Here is a 21,169-nt window from a genome sequence, read left to right as displayed (position 1 = left end):
GAGTCTATGATCTTGTTGCAGTGTACAGGATAAGCGCCAAAATCAGGAGGAAGAAGCAACCAGAAGGGGTGAGGGAGAGGCAGGGCCAACAGAGATTTGGAAGGAGAGTGAGACAAGGTGACCAAAGACTATGGAAAACACCACAGGACAAGACCAAAACTTCTTTTCCTTTTGTCATTGTTAGACAATGGTCCTTGGAAGCTATTGTGACTTTCTTTAGGCAAGATAAATAGAGCTTGAGAATAAGACCTCCAGGGAACCTGAGGAACAGGCCTGACAAAATGGGGGCTGGAGCTTGGGCAAGTGGAAACCCACCCCCTCCATGCATATGCCGAGTGACTGCTATGAGCTGGCTCTGGAAGCTGAGGAAAGAGATGAGACACAGGCCGAGGGCAAAGGAGGACAAAGTCCATGCAGGAAAGAGTCAAACTCCCCCTGGAGGGGCATCTGCTACACATTCAAATGCTTTGAGTCTGCAGACCCATGTCAAAGATGAGGCAGGGGCTGGGGGACGTAAGCTCAGAAAAGGCAGAGATTGTACCTACCTTCTGCTCTTCTGCACCCTCAGTGCCTAGCACAATGCCTGGCACATAGTAGGTGCTTAATAAAATACTAGTGGAAATTAATAAGAGTCTAATTGCCTGGAGAGAATAGAGAGAAAGGGATCAGGAAAGGATTCCAGGAGGTGGTGTCGCTAAGTACACATGGGAGCTATGAATAACATACATTTACTGAGAAGCCTACTGTGTGCCAGCACAGTCTCATCCAGTGGTGGTTAAAACTGTGGCACAGATGAGTTCTAAGAGAAAAGGCAATTCAGGGGAAAAAAAAAAAAACTGAGTGGAAAGCCAAGGATCCAACCAGAAATCAAAGTCACTAAATAAATCAAAGTCACTAAATTAAAGGGATTAATTTCTTGGCAAAGTCGAAGAGTCTGCCTCCCAGAAATGGCTCTATCGGAACCTGCCATTGCTGAAGAGGCATTCCTCACTGATCCATGTGGGTAGGAAGCAGAGTCAGAATTCACAATCAAGGGGCCAGGGGTTGGGGGACGAAGGATGAACAAACGTGAAGGTCTTGGATCAGCACCTCCAAAATATCTTGCTGCTGAATTTGGCCCTGAGAACCCCTGAGCTGAGGCTATTTGTGTTTGCTTTTTAAATCTGCAGAGATTTATGACAGCAGGAGAAAGCAGACATAGAAACCGCTGCATCTGGCCCTCTGCCTAGCCCTCTCTGCTCTTACATGATTCTCATACATATGCAGGCAGGGCAGACACCCCCAGGATTTGGGGGGGGGTAGAATGACGAGGGCCCATGTGCTTCTGATGAGCCATCAGCTCTGCTTGTGATTTTCATGATGATTTCATTAAAGGGGCTGCTGAGGAGCTTTTCAATGTGGGCATGACCAAGGGATGGCCAGGTCTCATGGGACCTGGAACATTTGAAATAGACCCAACTGAGCCCAGTTCAGTATGGTCCATTGATTGGGCTCATAATGATCGAATGGGGATGGAGCACTTTTCGATTTTGAAACTCTTACCTGAAGGCACATTTCTCCCTCAAAAGGAGCGATATCTGCTTGAACAGTTTGATAGAAACAGCAAAAGTATCACCACCCTTGGGACCCTGAGAATGACATCTGCCTCTATGCAGCTTCTCCCCCTCAGAAACCCTCTCTCCTCTTTCCCCCAACTCCCACCTCACCACTAACCTTCGAAAAGACACAATGACAGAATTTGTGGCTTCTCTGGCCCCTGTACATGTGCAAAGCCTGTGTTATGTGGTTCAGCGGTAGAAATGCTGAGAGAAAGGCAGGGGGAGGGGCAGGTGCTGGAATATGAAGGAGATCTGGAGCGTCTGCGCCTAGTGTGAATCCCAAGGGAGCAGCCCCCAGCTTTGCTCTGCCCCTGCTGAGAGCCTACATGGCCTAGAAGTGACCGTGGTGGTCACACCAGGGCTGGCCACAGCTCACCTCATAAAACCCTACTCTGTCTCTGGGGCCCACACCTGGTTTCCAGATGTGATGGATCAAACTAGGGTCCTCCCATTCTCTGCAGTAGTAGGCCCTGGGGTAAGTCACCTGATCTCATTGGGCCTCAGTTTCCTCATCCACCAAATGGGGACAATAATGGCCCCAGAGTCACACAGGTTAGCATGCAGTGTGAATGGGATGACCACTTAGGAAGTTCTCAGCACTGTGCCCAGGACAGAGTAAGTGCTCATGCATGTGAGACATGCCCTCTTAGGAAGGTCCAGGACATGAAGCTGCAGGTCTACTAGTTTCTGGGCTGCTGGCTCCACCCACCCTGAAGGTTGCTTGGACTGATGACTGAGTTGCTGGAGTTTTGCATACCTTTTCTTTTCATACACTATTCCTACCCAAAAGTTCCTCTTTAAGTTGGGCTATTTTTAAAATGGTGATAAAAGCTATGGACCCAGAGCTAACCATGAGCTGGACCCTGTACTCCAGGTGTATCAGTTCATCCAAGCTTCACAAAAAGCTTCACAGAATGCAGTCGTTATCACCATCATCCCTTCCACAGCTGAGGAAATTTAGGCACAGAGAGGCTAAGTAACTCGCCTGAGGTCACCCAGCAAGTGGCAGAACTGAATACTTAATACTGAGACAAAATTCATATTCCTGAACCCAATGCTATACTGCCCTTAAGCTATCCCTCACCCCTGCCTATTCACCTGCACATTAGCTGTTGGCTGTAGCAGCCAGTCTTTGGGTCTTTCTGGAGGGAGATAGTGGCCAGGACTCCTCATTACCGTGGTTGGTGTCCCAAAGCCTTCTGACTGCCGCAGGTCAGGTGTTATATTATTCTTCCCTTCGTCACCTGGCCAATTCCTGCTCATCCACCAACACTCAATGGAGGGGTCATCTTCCAAAGTCCTTGAGTTGCTCTATTGGAGCAGTGATCCCTCTGTGTTTGGGCTGTTCTTTTATAGATGTCTTTCCTGCTACTCCAAGAGCTCTTGGATGGTAGGGGCAAACTTGAGCCTCCGTCTGTGTATTCCCAGCTCAGCATACGCAGTGCCTAGCACTCAGCAAATGGTTACCCAATGGCTGGAAATTTAGGGTTAATGTATGGAACTCTGACCTTGGGCCTCGCCTATAATCTAGGGTGGAAAAAAAAATAGTTTGTAAATAGAAACCTCTCAGCCTGCATGTTTGGAATAACATGGTTTAACTCTGGATGCATGTGCATTTGTTTTAAGACACAATTTAAGCCTGAATTCTTCAGAGACTAAATTAAATTGGCTACTTCCCAGAGTTGCTTGCTAAAGTGATGCTTCCATGATCACATTGGCTCGAACGTTTATTACGTCTGAAATATAGAGCGGTGAAAAAGCGGTCAGCTTTGGAGTTAAACTAGACCTCGATTTGAAATCAAGCTGTGCTAGTTACATAAGTTTAGGCAAGGTTGCTGCATCTGTAAGCCTCAATTTCTTCATCGGAGAACTGGAGTTAAATGCCTACCTCATAGGTTTGTTGGGAGGACTGATGTGAAACAGCTGGTATATAGTAGAGCTCTGAAATGTGAGTTTCCTTCCCAAGGAAGCACAGACATAGAGGTAGGGGATACCAATTGTAAAATGTTTTCTTCCTCCCCATCACTCGTTCACTTATTCATTCATTTCATCATTCATGCATTCAATTAAGCAATGTTTATTGAGAACAAACGCTGTGTCCAGCAGGACGAGAAGGACTGTGGATATAGCAATAAGCAGCACAAACGTGCTCCCTGACTCATGGAGCCTGTGTGTCAGTGGAAGAGACAATCAATAAGTAAATAAATAAGTAAAATAACTACAGCCCAGGATAAATACTAAAACATATCTCTGGTGTAGATGCTAAAGCATAAAGAGAACTAAAATAGAGATTAATCAAGGGTGGGGGCTGCTGCTTCAGGTGGGGTGGTCAGCTACAGCTCCTCTGGGGAGGTCACGTATGAGTGACACCTGAAGGATGAGAAAGAGCCAGCCCTAAGGAGAGCTGGGGAAAGGCTGTCCAGGCAGAGATTACAGTACATGCAAAGGCTCTGAGGTAGGAAAGTTCTAGAAATGGTTGGAAGGCCAAAATGCCTCGCACAGTCTGTGGGAAGTGAAGATGGGGAAGTGCGTAGTTTATAGGCACCCTTGCTGTGGGCATGCCCTACATTTCTGCAGAACCTGAGGCCAGAGGATAGAGCAACAGGCTGAGATGGGGCAGCTGATGCAAGGAGGTGTGATTGGCAGTTTGTGGGAGAGAATGTGAACCTGCAAGTAGAACACAGACATGGGGAGCATCAGGGAAGAAGTGAAGAGTTAGGGCTGGCAGACTTGCCAGGGTTCCTTAGCAGGTGTGCATGGCTAAATGCTGGCAAAGCTGTTCCTGTCCACAGGCAGGCATCCTCAGGGCAAGGGGAGTGGTCATGGAGAAATGGTGTTCACAACGATGACTTAATAGCCCAGGAGGGCTGGCTGATAGAAGCGGAGCAGGATCCCACTCCCACAGAAGTGAGCAAACTTGGCAGAAAACAGACTCAGGCAGAGGTGAGGAAGACAGAGGCACAGTTACCCAGCCCACAATACAAGGTGGCCACCTCACCACCAGGTGTGAGGCACCTGCCTAGAGCCCACCAACAGAATCCATGCAGTCCAACTCCTGCTTGCTTCTCCAGCCCTAACTCAAAGCACATGTCCCTTTTTTTTCTCTACTCCATCCACACTGCCTGCTTTCTAGTCTTCCTCCCACCACAGGGCTTTTGTACATGCTGTCCCTTTACCTAGTTAACTGCTTCACTGCCCCAAGATGGTTTCATAGCACCTTTGTGGCACTATACCTTGTTTCAACTTAATTTTTATTTGTGTAATTATTGGTGAATGTCTGGTGAAATGTCCGAAAAGGAGAAAAATCAAGTCTGTCTGGGCTCACCACTGCATTGCCCAGTGACTAGTGCAGTGCCAGTGCCAAGTAGTTAATGAAATAATTAATTAATTGGAAATGCCAGTTTGGCTTCTGAGTAACTGGCTTAGAACAGTGCTTCTCAAAGTGTTGAGCTGGAACAAGCAGCAGCTGGAACCAGCAGCAGCAGAAGCAGCATGGCCTAGGAACTTGTTAGAAATGCAAATCCTTGGGCCTCACTCCAGACCTGGTGAATCAGAAAGTCATAGAAGAGGAGAAGGTTTGCAGTTGCCCTCCAAGTGATTCCAATACATGCTTATGTTTAAGATCTACTGTCCTAATTTTCTGGTTCTGAACTTTCAGGTGAGACTTAAGAGGACATACCTGTGCAGATAAGCACTCTATTAGGCAGAAAGCTAAGCAGATCATTTTGGATGAGCCTTGGTAATGGGCTGGATTTTGGACATGACTTAAGGGCTTTTGAAGGGCATATGGACATGGGCCAGCCGACTTAGGGTTTGAACCCAGGAGATGCAAGTGCAATTTCCTAGTTAGTGACACTGTGGAAACAGGACCCAGCTGTTGACATACTGCAATGCCTGAACTTTGTTGCGGTGAAGGTGGGGGGAGAAAAATTGAGATATTTTCTATGACAAGGTAATCCTGCAAACTCACAAACCTGAAGAAATGCCATTCTTTTGTGAACAGAGCAGGGCCTAGCCACAATAGGGATCTTTGTGGACGTGAATATCTCCCCTACGAGCTCCAGATTTTTCCTATCCTACAGTTCCCTCCTGTATCATAGCTTTTAACAGCGGAAGCCCAGTAAACATTTGTTAAATGTATTAATGAGTAAGTAAATGAGGGAATCAATAAATGTATAAATTAATAGAAGAAAAGATCAACAAATGTTTTGTCTGTCTAATGGACTGCAAATGTGGATTCTCTCTACTCCACAACCTTTCAGTGAAGATCCTCTCTGTTTAACCCTCTTCCTCTGAGAGTCAGTTTTAAGTTGGACCTGGAGATGGGACAAATAGATGCTTGCGAGTTAGGTTAATGTGCTTTCATTTCTTCATCGAGGAGGGAGATGGAGAAGAAAGCAAGCAAATCCCTTGAGACCGGCAGCCCCTGAAGACAGGGAACGTGGCTCTATCTCCAGCACCTCGGACAGAGCTTGGCTCACAAGCCACGCTCCACAAATATGAATTGTTAATCAACATACTGAATGACTGTCATGTGGCAGGCCTGGGCCAAGCATTTTATTTGTCCTCTCATTTTATTTTTACTACAAAGAAACATAATAGCTCCACTTTACAAAGGAGAAAGCTAAGGCTCAGAGAAGCTGAGTGAAGCAGCTAGATACAACCTCAGACCCTCTCACTCCAATGCCCACATTCTTTCTTCTGCCCCAGGCCAAATCCTGATACAGCTACCAGCCAGATTCTCAGCTCCCTACAGCTTTATGGAATTCTTATACTTGGACCCAGGAGAGGTCTTCTTCTCTATTTATTGCTGCTCCTGGACCTCTCACTAATTCTCAGTTTGGGAATCAAACAGTATGACACAGGAAGAGGAGAGGATGGACAGTTCGGTTGCTGACAGGCTACAGCACTTGTGTTTTGTGTTCTCACCATCTAGAATCTCTGCTGAAGGTGTGGACATTGTCCTGGATTGCCTCTGTGGGGACAACACTGGAAAAGGTCTCAGTCTTCTCAAACCCCTGGGAACCTACATTTTATACGGTGAGTGCTGAACAGACACAAGGACATGATCAGGGACCAGGAACGCTGCATGTGTGCCTACACACAGGGCTCTGAAAAATGATGTTTGACGAGAGTAAGATTGAGGTTGTTTAATTTTTTTAAGGGTTTCTGTAATATTGCTACTGCTGTTAGTTGTTTTTCAATTATAAAAATAGCATGGGTGCCCGCTGCCCTGTTACTCTCATGAATACTTCTCATTTGTGAAAGGGGTAAAGCCAAGCCAATATTTCCATGGAAGTGGAGGCATAATTTAGTATGATTATTACTGATGAGAGAGCCTGTGAGAGTCAATGCACATTGTCAGGACATCAGATATATTTAAGACATGAGTCAAATGCAGGTGGATACTGTATTCATGCTTACTTATTCACCAAGACTTCTATTTTTGCTACAGTTCTGAGATGTCATTCTGATGAAATTCAACTTGATTATCTCACAATTGTCTAATTCATCACATTGATGTCTTGGTTCCTGGGTAATTGAAGCCTGGTACTGTGATGCCTAATGGTAGTCAACCCATAAAAGCAGAAGCAGCGGCTAATGGTTTACCCAGGTCATATAATTAAGTTTGAAATACACAGTGGTTTTCATTAAATAACTGTTATCTGAGAAAAACTTACTTCTGTATCGTTGTGGACAAGGCAGGAAAGTCTTTGAAAAGGCACCAATATGGTATCTGAACGTTCTCAAAACTGTTAAGAGCTCTCTCAGCCCCCTGCCCCGAGAACCCCACAAAGGGGTCTTTTCTCTCTGTGTAAGCATCTAAGAGAATCTTTCCCAACTCCACATCCCATTTGCCCACCAAATATTGCTTGTTCCAGCTGGCAAAGCTCAGTTTCTCACACTATTTGTCTCAAGTCGTTTTTACTTTTCTGCCCAGACCTCACTGGAGCCAACATACTTACTAGTTACACCATATCCTTCGCTTCAGAATCTACTTTCATCCTCATCTGCCACATTCTATACCCCATGTTCTCCATTCATCTATATTCTAACTCAGTCCCAACTCTCCCATTAGTTAAGTCCCTAGCCCACGTCAGCCCAGTACTTGCTGGGAAGTCAAATTTGGAATCATAAAGTGATTCACTAAGGAATTTATTTCTCAGTCTCAAAGAACAGAATCAAGAAGACATTTCAGCAACTTATTGGTTTATAAAAAGATTGGCATAGATCATACTTTTGCTACATGCCTAATTTTCCAAAGTAATGAAATGGTCACTTCCTCTGATCCAGTGACACCTAGCAACAATAGTCACATTGATGTCCTGCTCTCATTTCCCTCATTTTTCCAAGGCTGAATTAAATTTTGCTTTCAAGTTCTTGCCAGTTCTAGACCAAACAACTTCCATTCTTTCGTGTGTAACAAGAGATGTTGATTTTCATCAGCATTTGCTTGATTTGGGAATCTTCCATTTGCAGGCTCATCCAACATGGTAACTGGAGAGACCAAGAGCTTCTTTAGCTTTGCAAAATCAGTAAGTATCCATGCACATCTAATGTACTATGGTGGTGTGCTGATTTGCATGTTATGACTTGCATCTTAGGACATTGACCTAATCTTGTTTGTTCTCCATTTGCATCATTCATTTTCAATAAAGCATGAATTCCACCTGCTCATTGCACATGGGCAGATATATGAACCACTTTTGTCTAAAGGAAGCAGAGATGTGGGAGTGTTGGTGAAACTCAAGAAAGCTTCATTCTGATTTCAACAGAGATTGCTTAAGTGTAGGTGTTTTTATTCACCCGTCAAAAATGAATTTGGTATTAGTGCATTTTATTTGCCTCATAGAGAGGCCAGACTCAGTTTGGGCACTTTCTGACCAGGTCTCTGGGGGTACTTGAGAATTCTCTCTGTCTGCATCCTACTGAGGTAGAGATACAAATGGGGATCTTACAACTTTAACAGGCTCACGGGTTGATTTTTAGATACAGGCAAGTTTGTGAATCACTATCTTAGGTGATCCTGCTCTGGATATGGTGGTGACTTTGTCTGCCAAAGAGAAGCCATATCCATGGGCATTCAGCCCACTACAGACCTCCTCAGATCTATGTTCCAGTCTAGAGCTATACTTTCAAAAATTAGACCAATTTGGTCTTTAATTTTGACCCCTCCCACCCACCACAACAGGAAATGCTGCTTGTCACCCCCTCTCTTCCCAGCCTCCTAGGCAGCCAGTGCAGCATTCACTCATTCACTCACTTCGCAAGCATTTTCTGAGCACCTGCTGTTCGGGGCACTGTGCCAGGCACCGGGGCATCACAATGGATGAAATAGGTGCATTTGTGGCTTTTACATTCTAATGAGGGAGACAAACCCAAAACAAGTAAGGCATACTAATAACATGATTGTAAATGGCTGTCAAACCTCTGATGAAGATAAAAACAGGGTGCTGAAATAAAAAACAGCAGGATGAGGTAGAGATATGTAGAAGAGGGTGGTCAGGAACCACTATGGTAAGGAGGTTAAAATTCATTCTAAGTGTGGCACTAGGGAGTATTTATATGCCCCCTAAGTGCCAACGCTAGCTACCAGAAACTTCACCCCAAAACATTCCCTAATTCTGAAATGGATAGTATTCCCTGCACTTGTGAAATTGGAAAGAAAGGGCCTCTGTACATTTGGCCTTTAAAGTCTGGATCGAGGATCACCTCGACTACAGAATCTACAGGAGGAGCAAGAATGGAGTCTAATGAAGGATGCTTTCTCAAATGTGTCCCCTGAAGACAAGCTTTATACCACTCACAGCTGTTTTGTCTCTGTGGCTGTAATTTACATGATGCTGATAGATTGCTGTGGGTAACCACAGTGGTCCCAAATAACATACAATTGTAAGAAGTGTTTTCCCTTTCTCCCCTAAATGCGCAATCCCAACACATAATGTTAACAAAATAATTGCAGCGCGCCCATGCTCAGTGAAGGCATTCATAAAAACACAGCCGGAATGGAGACTGAGATCCCTCTTCCCAAATCAGAGATGTTCATTACAAGAATGCTTTGTAGCTGAAGGTCAAAAATAAAAACTGTTCTCTTTCCAAGTGCTGCTTCAATGCTAGCTGGTCAGATAGAAGTAAATTGAAGAGAGGACATGCCAAGTAGTGGAATGATAACTTTGCTCCAGAAGGTTCTAGAAAAGTTCTTTTTCAATGCATTCAAGAAAGGTTTAGAAATTAAAGGCATATTTGGAAAAGGCAGAGATTTCTCATTCAGCTATTTTAATTATGTTCCATCTTTAAAATGCTGAAGAGCTGGCACTTCACTTCTTATCAAATGTGCCGTTTGCTTTCACACCATAACGATGATAATACTAACAGATGAAGTTACCATTTAGGGAGCAGTCTGACTCCCAATTCAGAGCTCTTATTCACTAAACCAAAAACATCCCTTTCAAATTAAGATGATAATAGAAATGGTTTATGTTTATAGAGCACCTAGTACATGTCAGACACTGTTCTAAGCACTTGATATGTATTAACACATCAACTCCTCACAACAACCCCATGAAGAACAGTGAGGAAACTGAGCACAGAGAGGTTAAGTAACTTGCCTAAAGTCACACAGCTAGTAAGTAGCAGAGCTGGGATTCAGAACTAGGCATTCAGCTCTAGAACTCTTAACCACAACTGTGCAGCACTGTAGATTCAGCAAGCGTTCATTCCACAAACATTCACTGAGGCATTGTCAATAAACTGTGAATCAGGTTATTCATTATTTTTCTACCTTTGCTTTGCACCAAGAAGCCATGACCAAATGCATGGCTCTTCTCAAGCTGGCCCCCAGGCCCTCACCAAATGTACTTTGGTAAAGAATTTTATATACAAGCCTCCTCCTTGTTTTTGACCTGCCTCTCCCACATTTTGCTGACCACATTTGCATTCCCAAATTTAAAAAGTCAAAATCTTTTATGAGCCTCCCTCCTCAATTCTTTCTGGAAAGAGGCAGCATATGAATAAACACATCAACAGCACAAATACTATAAATGCCACGTGTCCATCACATTCCCCTTTGTATTCTATATTGAAACTTATATTAAACCTTTTACTTCTTAAAAGCCTCTAGAAACTGGAAGCTTAAATTTCTAACCTATAACCAGCACCAAAGGAAAAGCAATTAAATCAGAACAAAGCAGTAGGATAACCATTCCCGTAGGTGATTAATGAATTATTTACTTATTTTTATGTCTGAAAGGGGAGAGACGAGAGACTAGAAGAGACAGCCACATTTACAGCTGTGTGTATCCCACCCAGTACTTTAGTCCAGGGCTTCTCAACTTCAGTGCTATTGGTATTTTGAGCTGGATAATTCTTTGTTGTGGAGGCTGTCCTGAGCATTGCAGGATGTTTATCAGCATCTCCGGCTTCCACCCACTAAATGCCAATAGCTCATCCCCCTGCCCCCAGACATCACAACCAAAAATATTCCCAAACATTACCAAATGTCCCCTGGAGGGAAGAACTGCCCTCGTTTGAGAACCACTGATTTATCCCAACACTTTGGCTCACCACACCTTCATGCTGTTCCTTCTTTCTAAATTTGCCTTCCTCACCCTTCTTTATCTGATAGATCCCTACCCACCTCTTCAAGTTTAGTCGCATCATTATTTGCCCCTAGGAACACTGCTCGTGCAGTGGCAATGGTGACCTCCACCATGCCCCCACCACACTGTGTAAACTTCTCTGCTATAGTCCTCCCTTCACCAGCCCCACTGTCACCACCGCCATTCACTAAGCCAAGTGCTTTCCATTTAATTCTCCCCGCAAACAACAGAGGCCATATCTTGCCAATGTCATCAGTTGAGAAAAATGATGCCCAGAGAATGACAGGCAGTAAGTTGTAGAGCCAGCATTCAACTCGGAGCTGACAGCCCCAGCCATACACTTAATGGTTCAACTACACGAGCCCTGGTAGTTGGTTGGGGCTCTCTTTCCCCCTGGATCCTGAGCTTTTCATAGCAACACTGTCTATTGTTTCCCGTGCACTTGCAGCAGTGCCTAGTGAAACAGATGCTTGAAAAAGTACACCAACGAGAGCTCCCTCTTGGCCAGCTGGGGTCTGCCACCCTGCAGCCCCGGGTTCCCCCGCAGTAGCTGCGAGCCTTGGCAGTGCTGCACATGTGGCCGGCACGGAGTCTTGGTAACAACACCACCCTCTCTCCTTCCAGTGGTGGCAAGTGGAGAAAGTGAACCCCATCAAGCTGTACGAAGAGAACAAAGTCATCGCAGGATTTTCCCTTTTAAATCTGCTCTTCAAACAGGGCCGAGCAGGCCTCATTCGAGGAGTGGTGGACAAACTCCTGGGGCTCTACAACCAGAAGAAGATCAAGCCCATGGTGGACTCCTTGTGGGCTCTGGAGGAGGTAAGAATGGTGTTTCTCCTCAGCAAATAACCTGCTCTCTTTTTAGGTCAAACAGGTTTGGGCAGCTAAATACAATCTCTTATGAAATGATTTTTCTCTAGGTTTGTTTGTTTTAAATGCAGTTCAAAAAGTCATTGTTCCATAGTATAGTGCTTTGGATGTAAGAAGTACTGTAAGTTCCTTGTGGTTCTCAAACCACATGCCTCACTACACCGTCTTGCCATGAACCTTTTCTAGGAAGACTACCAAATTTTGATGCATGCATGCAACTCACCTAGGTTACAAGAGCGTGTTCATTGTTGCAGCATCGTGTATATTGTCATCTTGTGGATGTATAAGAGATGAAGGGCAGAACAGACAATGGCTCAGAGCTGAATTGATTTGTGAGCTGAGCCTGGATGCTCTGAGCCCTGCAGGACATTAGCTGTCACAATGGACCTTGTAATTATTGCTGAATTGTTGGGTTTAGTGTTGGATTGAGTCTTTTTGTTAACTGATCTGCCAAAAGTTGTATTATTTGAAAGCATTCCTTGATCATGGCAAAATGAAGAACCTCTAATGTTATCTTTAGCAATACCAAAGCAGGAACTGGTTGTATTTGTTCATATGGGACTTACAGGGAGGAGGCAGGGTTTAGGAAATCCTTCAGGACAAAGGAAGGTTTGGGCATTTGGGAAGTAAGTCATGCAGCTACTTAGAGGAGAAATGAAGAGATGGGGCTTGGGTTTCAACAGGCATTTCACTAAGAAACCTCTCTAAGGCAGAATTTTGTAACCTTGACTTCAGGGAGCCATGAAGCCCCTGAAAGGTATTTTAAAATATGTGGTAATATGTTATTTTGTTTGTCTTGTATTTTGTATTGGTGAGGTGTCTTATGGTATGAGTACTTTTTTTGTACTTTTGGGAGTCAATAAACACCTTTTAAAAATCTAATAAACACTAAGTTCTATTGAACAGATAGTGGGTATGCTTCTGGCAAGAAGGCTATTGCTATCTGTCTGATGGACTGAGTTGTTACAAATCTAATCGTTTCTCTAAGCATTGAAATCCCTCAAAGAAGGCTTTGGGGTGGTCACCGTGCGATGAAACACAACTGATCTTGGATCTATGGGCCAGGAATGTGCCTATATATCTCTCTCTAATGCTGCAGTATCATGGACGGTCTTAAAAACCCAACCACCAAAAAACCTTGTTTCTTATGATAAAAGAAATACATGCTCATTATAGAAATTTCTAAATTAGCCAAAAACACAAGGAGAAAATAAACAGTCAGTCACATTCCAGAGAAGGATAATATCATTAACATTTTGGTTTCCTTCCTTCCAGTCTTTTTTCTACTTCAGATTATTCAATCTATTGCTAAATCAAATTATATAATCATGCATGCCTTCTGTTGTGTAATTACCAAGATGGTTAGCCTATCGTTATAAATTTCTTGAAAAGGTTTTTCATTTAATGAGTCAGACTTCCATATGGTATTCACTATGGCATCTCGGTGGAACAAGGTAGGGCTGGCCTACATGGTTACTGGACTCTCAACCATCAGAAAGAAGAGAAAACTGGGAAGAGTCAAGACAAGACCAAGGCTAAGAGATTAATTTCTCCATGAGGCAGAGAAGGGGACTAATGCTTGAACTCAGTGCCCAAAGGGACCCAACAGATCTGATAGCATTTAATCAAGGATTGAAATCCACGCTGGGTCCAGTTGACCCAGTGGGCTCTTGTTCTAGTATTTGAAATCACTTCTTGATCACAATGGTAATTGAATCATCAAATATTTATTGAATAACTACTATGTGCTCAGTACTGTGTAGATGCTGGAGATACAATGGTAGACATACAGCCAAGATCCCTGGACTTCATGGAACTCACATTTAGAGTAGTGGGAAGGGACAGGAAATGCTGAAGTCAATGAAAATAAGCAGGGTAATTGCCAATTGTAATAAGTTCTTGGAAGGAGATAAATTAGGATATATGTTGGGGGCAGTGGGGGAGAGAGTTTCCACAAAGCAGTGTTTCTCATCCTCTTTTTCACTGTTTCTCCCTCTAAGGAGACTTTTTAGAATTTTCTTTTTTTGCCTAATCAACCACTCCTACCATGAAATTTTAATACACATATATATAATATGAAGGTGCTTCAAGAAGTTCATGGAAAAATAAAATTAGATAATGTGAATCTTTCCATGAACTTTTTGAAGCCCCCTTGTATATATGTGTGTGTGCATGTGTGTGTGTGTACATATATATGTATGTTTACATCCTGTATGTATATTTTATTAAAAGAGTAAGATTTTTTTCCATCCCCCAGGAAGCAATTTTCCCCCCTCTGGGGTGACATCACGCTCATTGGGGCTGCATGCTGTACGGGTGAATTTAAAGAAGGTGGGTTCTCTGAGTAGAAGGCATTCGAGCTGGGACCTGAAGGAGGCTGAACACTGAAGGAAGAGCATTCGAGGCAGAGAGACCCTCAAAGCGAAGGGATAAGGAAGGAAAGACCTTGGTGACATCCAGGGGTGCATTGTTGTGAGCTGGGGAGGGAGTGGCCTGAAAAGGTCAGCAAGAGCCACATGGAATTTGGCATTTCACTCTAAGTCCCATGGGAAGCCACTAAAAGGTTAGAGTCAGGAGGTGAGGCAGGTGGTCCCCAGGGCATTATGTGCCAGGGAAGAAGCTGAAATGGCTGGGCAGCGTCTGAGCACTACAGAAGTCTGATATTCAGAAGATCTCATTCCAGCTAAGGAATGGGAAAGGCACCCTAAACCACAGAACATGAGGTCTCATAATGGGAAGCTCACCTGTCCTTAGGAGTGTTTGACAGGCATGATGGTCCATGTGGAGCTGCAATCTTGGTGCGAGGGGAAAACGGGGCTCTGTACATGCTGGAGTTGTCAGGACTGGCTCAAGGGCTGCATGCCCTGAGCATGCAGAGCCAAGGTGCCCAGGACAAGCACTAACTACAGATAGGCAAATCAAGACTGGCAGCTTGCAGGCTGAATCATGGACCATACACGAGCAAGTCCAGGACTTTACCTTGAAAATGCTTCTGAATCCACATGCTTCCTTCCACCTCCACTCTCACCAATGTGGTCTAATCTGGACTCTGTCCTGTGAGGGGCCTCCTGAGTGGACTCTCCTAACATCTTGCCCCTCTCCAGAGCATCCTCTGCCCAGCTGCCTGAGTGGACTTAGCAATACCCGAACCAGATCCTTTTTCTCCTACTTAAAATCTTCCTGTGGCTTCCTACTGTACTGAAATACAGTCTCAATCCCTTACCGGGGTCTGCACAGCCCTGCCCAGTCTGACTCCTGCCCACCTGTCAGCCTCACTTTGTACACCTCACCACCTCTGTCCAAGCTTCAGCAGTCTGCATGTTTCTGGTTCCTGAACCCACCCCAGCCTTCCCTGTCCCGTGCCTTTGAACCTGTTACTTCCTCTATTTTGAATACTCTTCCTCCTGATCTTTGCCCATCTGCTTCCTTTTCATCACTCACGTCTCTGCTTCCATATGATCCATGCAGAGAGGCCTTCCCTGACTCCCCTCTTGGATATAGCATCCCTCACAGCCACCTCTGCCCGAGTCGTTCTCTCTCCCTTCACACTGTTTGATACTCTCCATTATACTTATCACTGGTTGGAATTATCTTGTTCATTTATTTATCAACTTGTTTAAACTCTTGTTGTCTTTCCACTAGAATGTAAATCCTATGTGATGAAAGACCTAGACTATGTTGTTCCAGACCCCAGAGCCCAGCACAGAGTAGATGCTCAATAAGTGCATATTACATGAATGAATGAATGAATCCACCAACACACAGAAGTATGACTAGTCGGATGTTTCCTATGTTTAACAACAAATATTTGTTGAATGAATGAACAAGCTATACTATAAAAAGATATTACTTTAAGACAGAGTTTCTCAAAAAAAAAGTTTTTACTTTCTGGGTATGATTGACATTTTGGGCTGAATAATTCTTTGTTGGAGAAGAGGGGCTGCCCTGTGCATTGTAGGATGGTTGGCAACAACCCTGGCCTCTACGCATTAGATGCCAGTAGCACCTCCTATCACCAGCAGTAGCAATTTAAAAATGTTTCCAGACATTATCCAATATCCCCTGGGCAGGATAAGGGTGGGAGGCAAAATCATCCCCAGTAGAGAACCATTGTTTTAAAAGAAGCCATGGTGGTTCATACAGTCACCAGCAAAACAAAGGAACTATAGATCCCTGTAGCAGGCTAGTCCTCCACAAAGAGGAGACAGACGGCTGCTGCCTGTTTGCCAACAAACGCATGCACAGCGACTCATCAGGAACACCCACCAGCTTTCTGAGGGTTTTCTGCAATATTTACAGACATCTGTTTAGAGCTGCAGTTAGACCAAACTTGGCTATTTATCAAGCCCACGCAGCTCTTCTGGGCTTGAAGAGAGTACAGCACGCTTATTGCTTGAGAATCTCAGAAAGAGGGCTCATGATTCCCCCGCCCCTTTGGTAAATGATTGCACAAATGTGCTCTTCAGGCCAGCTCTATAACTTCATCTATGGAATATGAAACCCACGGGGAATAGAAGAAAATTTTCTTGAGTACTCTGAGCCCTCAAACTAGTAAATTTAATAATATCAGAGATGATGAAGGTTTCTTTTGAGCCATCTGTCTTTGACTTTATTGTAAATTTAATACACAAAGCAGAAAGGGTATATGGCAGCCTCAGGTTTGATTCCAGATACTAAATGTTCAGCTGTATATTAAGTTGGAAAAAAGTTACCTCTCCAAGCAGTTCAGAGGTAGGAAAGGGATGAAAAATACTTGTATTTGTGAACCAAGCAGCAGTTAACATTGCTGGGCACCGACTATGTGCTAATACTGTTTTAGCAGGTAAAGCCTACAGAAGTCATAGATGACATGTTTCCTGCCCTTGAGTATGATGTGGTTTCTGAGACAAAACCAAAACCTATGAAATGATTGGAGAATAACAGTATTAAGTCAGGATATTGGTTTCAAGTGCAACCGGAGCTGAACATGAAAGGGGACAGTGTTAAGTAAGAATGAAAGTTCAGAGATGGTTTCAAGAAAGAGTGGGGCTTGGTGGAGATTGGGAGGATAGAAGTTATTCACTGTTGGACTTACAAGAAAAGCTAATACAAGCAGGAGGGGCAGTGTGAACAAAATCCCAGAAGTGGGAGTGAGCGTAGGGTAGGTGGGGTGGAGAAAGGTCCGAACTAAACAAAGCAGAAGCTGCTGGCCGAGGAAGAGAAAGGAGTAAGATTGGTTTGCTCAGTGGAGTCGAATCATGGCCCCTTCGCTGCCAGGCAGAGGAGTTTGAGTTGACGTCTGGGTGAGGGGATTGCTGTTAGAGAGTGTGGCCTACGAAGCAATGTACCACTTCATCCTCTGAATTCCCTGAGACCCACCCAGCCCCAAGTATGGTCACCATAAGGACATGCACCTGGTCTATATGGCTGTGGCCTCTGATTAAAATGATCACCATTCATCTGCCACTTAACAGTACACAGAGGACTCATGGATATCTTAATTTTTAAAATCTTCCATTAAAGATCTTATCTGTAGTATTTTACATGATTTACATAAAAGTCTATGACTATGGTCTCTAATAGAGTATCACTAGTCACATGTGGCTATTTAAATTTAAATAAAATTAGGTCATATTAAAAATTTAGTTCCTCGGTCACACTAGCCACATTTGAAGTGCTCAGTAGCTACATGTGGCTAATGGCTACTATACTGGGCTGCACGGCTATAGAAGAACATTCCCATCGTTGAAGAAAGTTCTGTTGGAGCTAGCCTATGAGATGTTGTCATCCTTCTGTTTGAAGATAGGAAAAATTTTGTCTTCCCCAGCAATCTGGCGTGATTACCTTTTAGTAAACTGTTAATTATGTCCTTTCTTGTATCTCTGTTTGCCTCGGCTGTAGTGAAGGTCACTGCCCAAATGCAGTCACTTACTTGTTGTAAGTTAGTGTCTCTCATTAAGTGTCTCCTGCATTTTTACCTCCATGTTTATAGTTGTGGTTTAATGATATTTGTGTCTTTCATTCTCAGCCATCACAAAACCTCACAGAGATAGGTCTGTCTAAAAGAATGAAGAAAAAACTGTGATGCTAATCTTGATGGGGACCCTTATCTGTCCCAGGACAAGAGGGTGACTTGATAAAAGATTAATATGGAGCACCAGCAATAGGGAGGGTGGGATGACCTGAGAGACAAGCTGTATGGGGGTGTGATTGCCAGTTTTAAAGAAGCTACAGGCTTCACCTCCAACACCAGACTGGGAAGTTAAGAGAGGATGAAGCCAGGCATCTGAAAAAGATGCCCCAAACTAAACAGGCAAAGACTCAAGGAGAAACCATGGGAAGTCCAACTTAATTGTGGCAGATGGCAACTAGCTGGCATGGACCATCTTTAAAGATTTAGAAGCTCCTTCTGAGGCAGTTAGGAGTAGGGAGATAGTTTTAAAAGTGTCACCCAAAAGCAAGTCGTGTATGTTCTACCATGTGCACAATGGTCTGGAAGATGGACTGGAGACAGCTAGTCCAGCCAACAGGCCATGGTGGTTTTTGAGGCATAAATAGATAAGTCCCCAACTGAAATGTGGCAGTGGAATTCGAGAGCAAGTGAATCTGAGTCATTGGAAAGAAAGGAAACAGAAGGAAAAGACAAAGGAGGAGCAAGAGTCAGATGACTGAGGGTCTTTTAATCTGGGAGACCAGGAATGCCAACAATACCGTTTTAGTTATCAGAGATAGCTGATATGAAAAAATTGATGAGCTTAGATGTGAGTTTGATTTAAACTTATGGTAGAACATGCAGTTGGAGATGTCCACAGGCAGTTCAAACCCACAACCCTCATGGAGATGTGAGAAGAGGGCCAGATTACTGATACTACTACTACCACCACCATTTCTAGAGGATTCACTATGTGCCAAGCACTGTTCTACGTGCTTTGTGTGTTAACTCATTTAAACTTCTCAGCCCGAAGACCCAGGTACAACTATCTCCACTTTAAAGATCATACTTGCCCAAAGTCCCTGCTTATAATTGAATTTGATGGAAATTAGAACCCTGGGAAGTCTTATGCATAGAAGTTATTGAAAAAATGGCAATGAATAAACTCATTGAATAAAAGAATGAGCAAAATAATTATATTAGCAAACACTTAGCATAGCATGTTTATATGTGCCAAGTACTTTGCATTAATTAACTCATTGAATCCCTACGATAGCCCCTAGTGGTGGGTATGGTTACCATCACCATGGTACAAATGAGGAAGTGGAGGTGCACAGAAATGAGCAAGTTGCCAAGGTCATGAGCAAGTATATGCAGCCTGCCCCTCAAATCCATGCCATGGACATTAACTTTTCTACTCTGGGGGAAAGACCAGAGCAGTAGCACCCCCACCCTTCACACAGCAGACAGAGGACAAGGTATCCGCAGACGGGCAATGCTAAAGGGACCACCACGACCACCTAATGGGTCATTAGTATGAAATATTGTGGCTAAATCAGGAAATACATCAAAGAAAAGCCTTTGGATTTGGTCCAGGGGGTCACTGTTGACCTTTCAGAAAGCCGATTCCATAGAATGATGAGGGCAGAAGTCTGAATGCAGCGGGTCAGGGAGGGAAGTGTGGTGGGATGGGCTGACGGCCTGCATAAGGCTCCCACTGCCATTGCACAGAACAAATGCCTGGGAAGGAGCCAGGAGGAGTAGAGTCCACAGGTGGGCTCTTTAGAAATATTAGCCTAGGGCTGAAGGAATTGCAGGGAAATGGCGGGGGTGGGGGGGATTGCTCATGGGCACGGCATTTCTTTTTGGAGGGATAAAAACGATGGTGGTGATGGTTGCACAACTTTGTGAATATGCTAAAAACCATTGAATTTTATCCTATGAATGGATGGATTATATGGTATGTGAATTATTTCAAAAACCAATGTACAGATATCATATATGCTGATATGTGAGTATATAAGCTGATGTACATATATACATATTATATATTGAGAAAGAGACTATTTCAAATTGAGATAAAGGGGGACTTGGGAGATGAGGAAGAGGCACCACCTGAGAAGTCCAAATCTCTGGCCTCCATCCTTACTAATAACCTAGCTGCTACACCTTGAAAAACCTTCCCAACTGGTTCATTCTCCCAGTTTTCTGAGGAGAAAACTAAGGCCCCAGAAGTGACTGGTATGTTTGCTGTATGTCCCTACCCTTCCTTCTTTCCTGCATGTCCCTCTTCACCTAGAGTGGAATATTAGATTTCAGCTCAACATAATCACCCCTCTACCCCCCTACATTCTTCCAGCATGCCCCAGTTGTGTTTTCTGCAGCTCATACACACAGGCACCATCATGCCCCCAACCCTGCTCCAAGCTACCCAACTGACCACACTGCAACACAGCTCTGGCTTAGCTTATTCATCTGTGGTGGGCTGAATAGTGGCCCCTAAAGATGTCCACACCCTAATCCCTGGACTCCTTGAGTATGTTACCTCATATGGCAAAAGTGACCCTGCATACATGATTAAATTAAGGATCTTGAGATGAGGAGATTACACCCGCTTATCCAGATAGGCCTAATGGATTCATAATAGTCCTCGTTAGAGGGAGACAGGAAGGTCAGAGGCAGAGAAGGTGATATGACAACAGAGGCAGGAAGAGAAGGATAACATGGAGCACAAGCCCAGGCATGAGAAGAACATGTAGCAGCTGGAGAAGGCAAGGAAGTAGGTTTTCCCCTCGAGCCTTCAGAAGGCACTAGCCCTGCTGACTGCTTGATTTTAGCCCAGAGAGACCCATTTCAGGCTTCTGACCTGCAGAAATGTAAGAGAATAAATGCATGATGTTTCAAGGCACTAAATTTGTGGTAAGTTGTTATAGCAGCAACTGGAAACTAATACATCACCCACTCAGCAGATATTTACAGACTGCCTGCATGTGCCGGCCAAGCACCAAGCCGGGCTATGAAAACGCAGTTGCAAGTGAGAAGGCCTGGGCTGCACTCACGGGGTGGCTAGGAGGGCAGAAATGAACAATCAGACAACTGCAGAAGTGGAAAGTGAAACCCAAAGGAAGAGAGATGGGGGGAGTAGGGGAGACCTAAGCCTGCACCACAGCCTAGGCCAGGGCCTGGAAGCT

The 21,169-nt window shown here is 44.2% G+C and overlaps 1 protein-coding gene across 1 annotated transcript in view; it reads left to right on the top strand.

Moving 5' to 3' along the window:
* Nucleotides 1–21,169, top strand: part of VAT1L (vesicle amine transport 1 like) — a 149,450-nt gene that overhangs the window by 70,459 nt on the left and 57,822 nt on the right. Inside the window, exons 5-7 of the mRNA XM_063109123.1 lie at nucleotides 6,535–6,638; nucleotides 8,079–8,134; nucleotides 11,822–12,016. Coding sequence (XP_062965193.1) covers nucleotides 6,535–6,638; nucleotides 8,079–8,134; nucleotides 11,822–12,016 — 355 coding nt within the window. The remainder of the gene's footprint in view (nucleotides 1–6,534; nucleotides 6,639–8,078; nucleotides 8,135–11,821; nucleotides 12,017–21,169) is intronic.

This window comes from Cynocephalus volans, chromosome 10, assembly GCF_027409185.1.
Source record: "Cynocephalus volans isolate mCynVol1 chromosome 10, mCynVol1.pri, whole genome shotgun sequence".
Lineage (NCBI taxonomy): Eukaryota > Metazoa > Chordata > Mammalia > Dermoptera > Cynocephalidae > Cynocephalus > Cynocephalus volans.
This window is presented reverse-complemented; position numbering and strand designations above follow the sequence as displayed.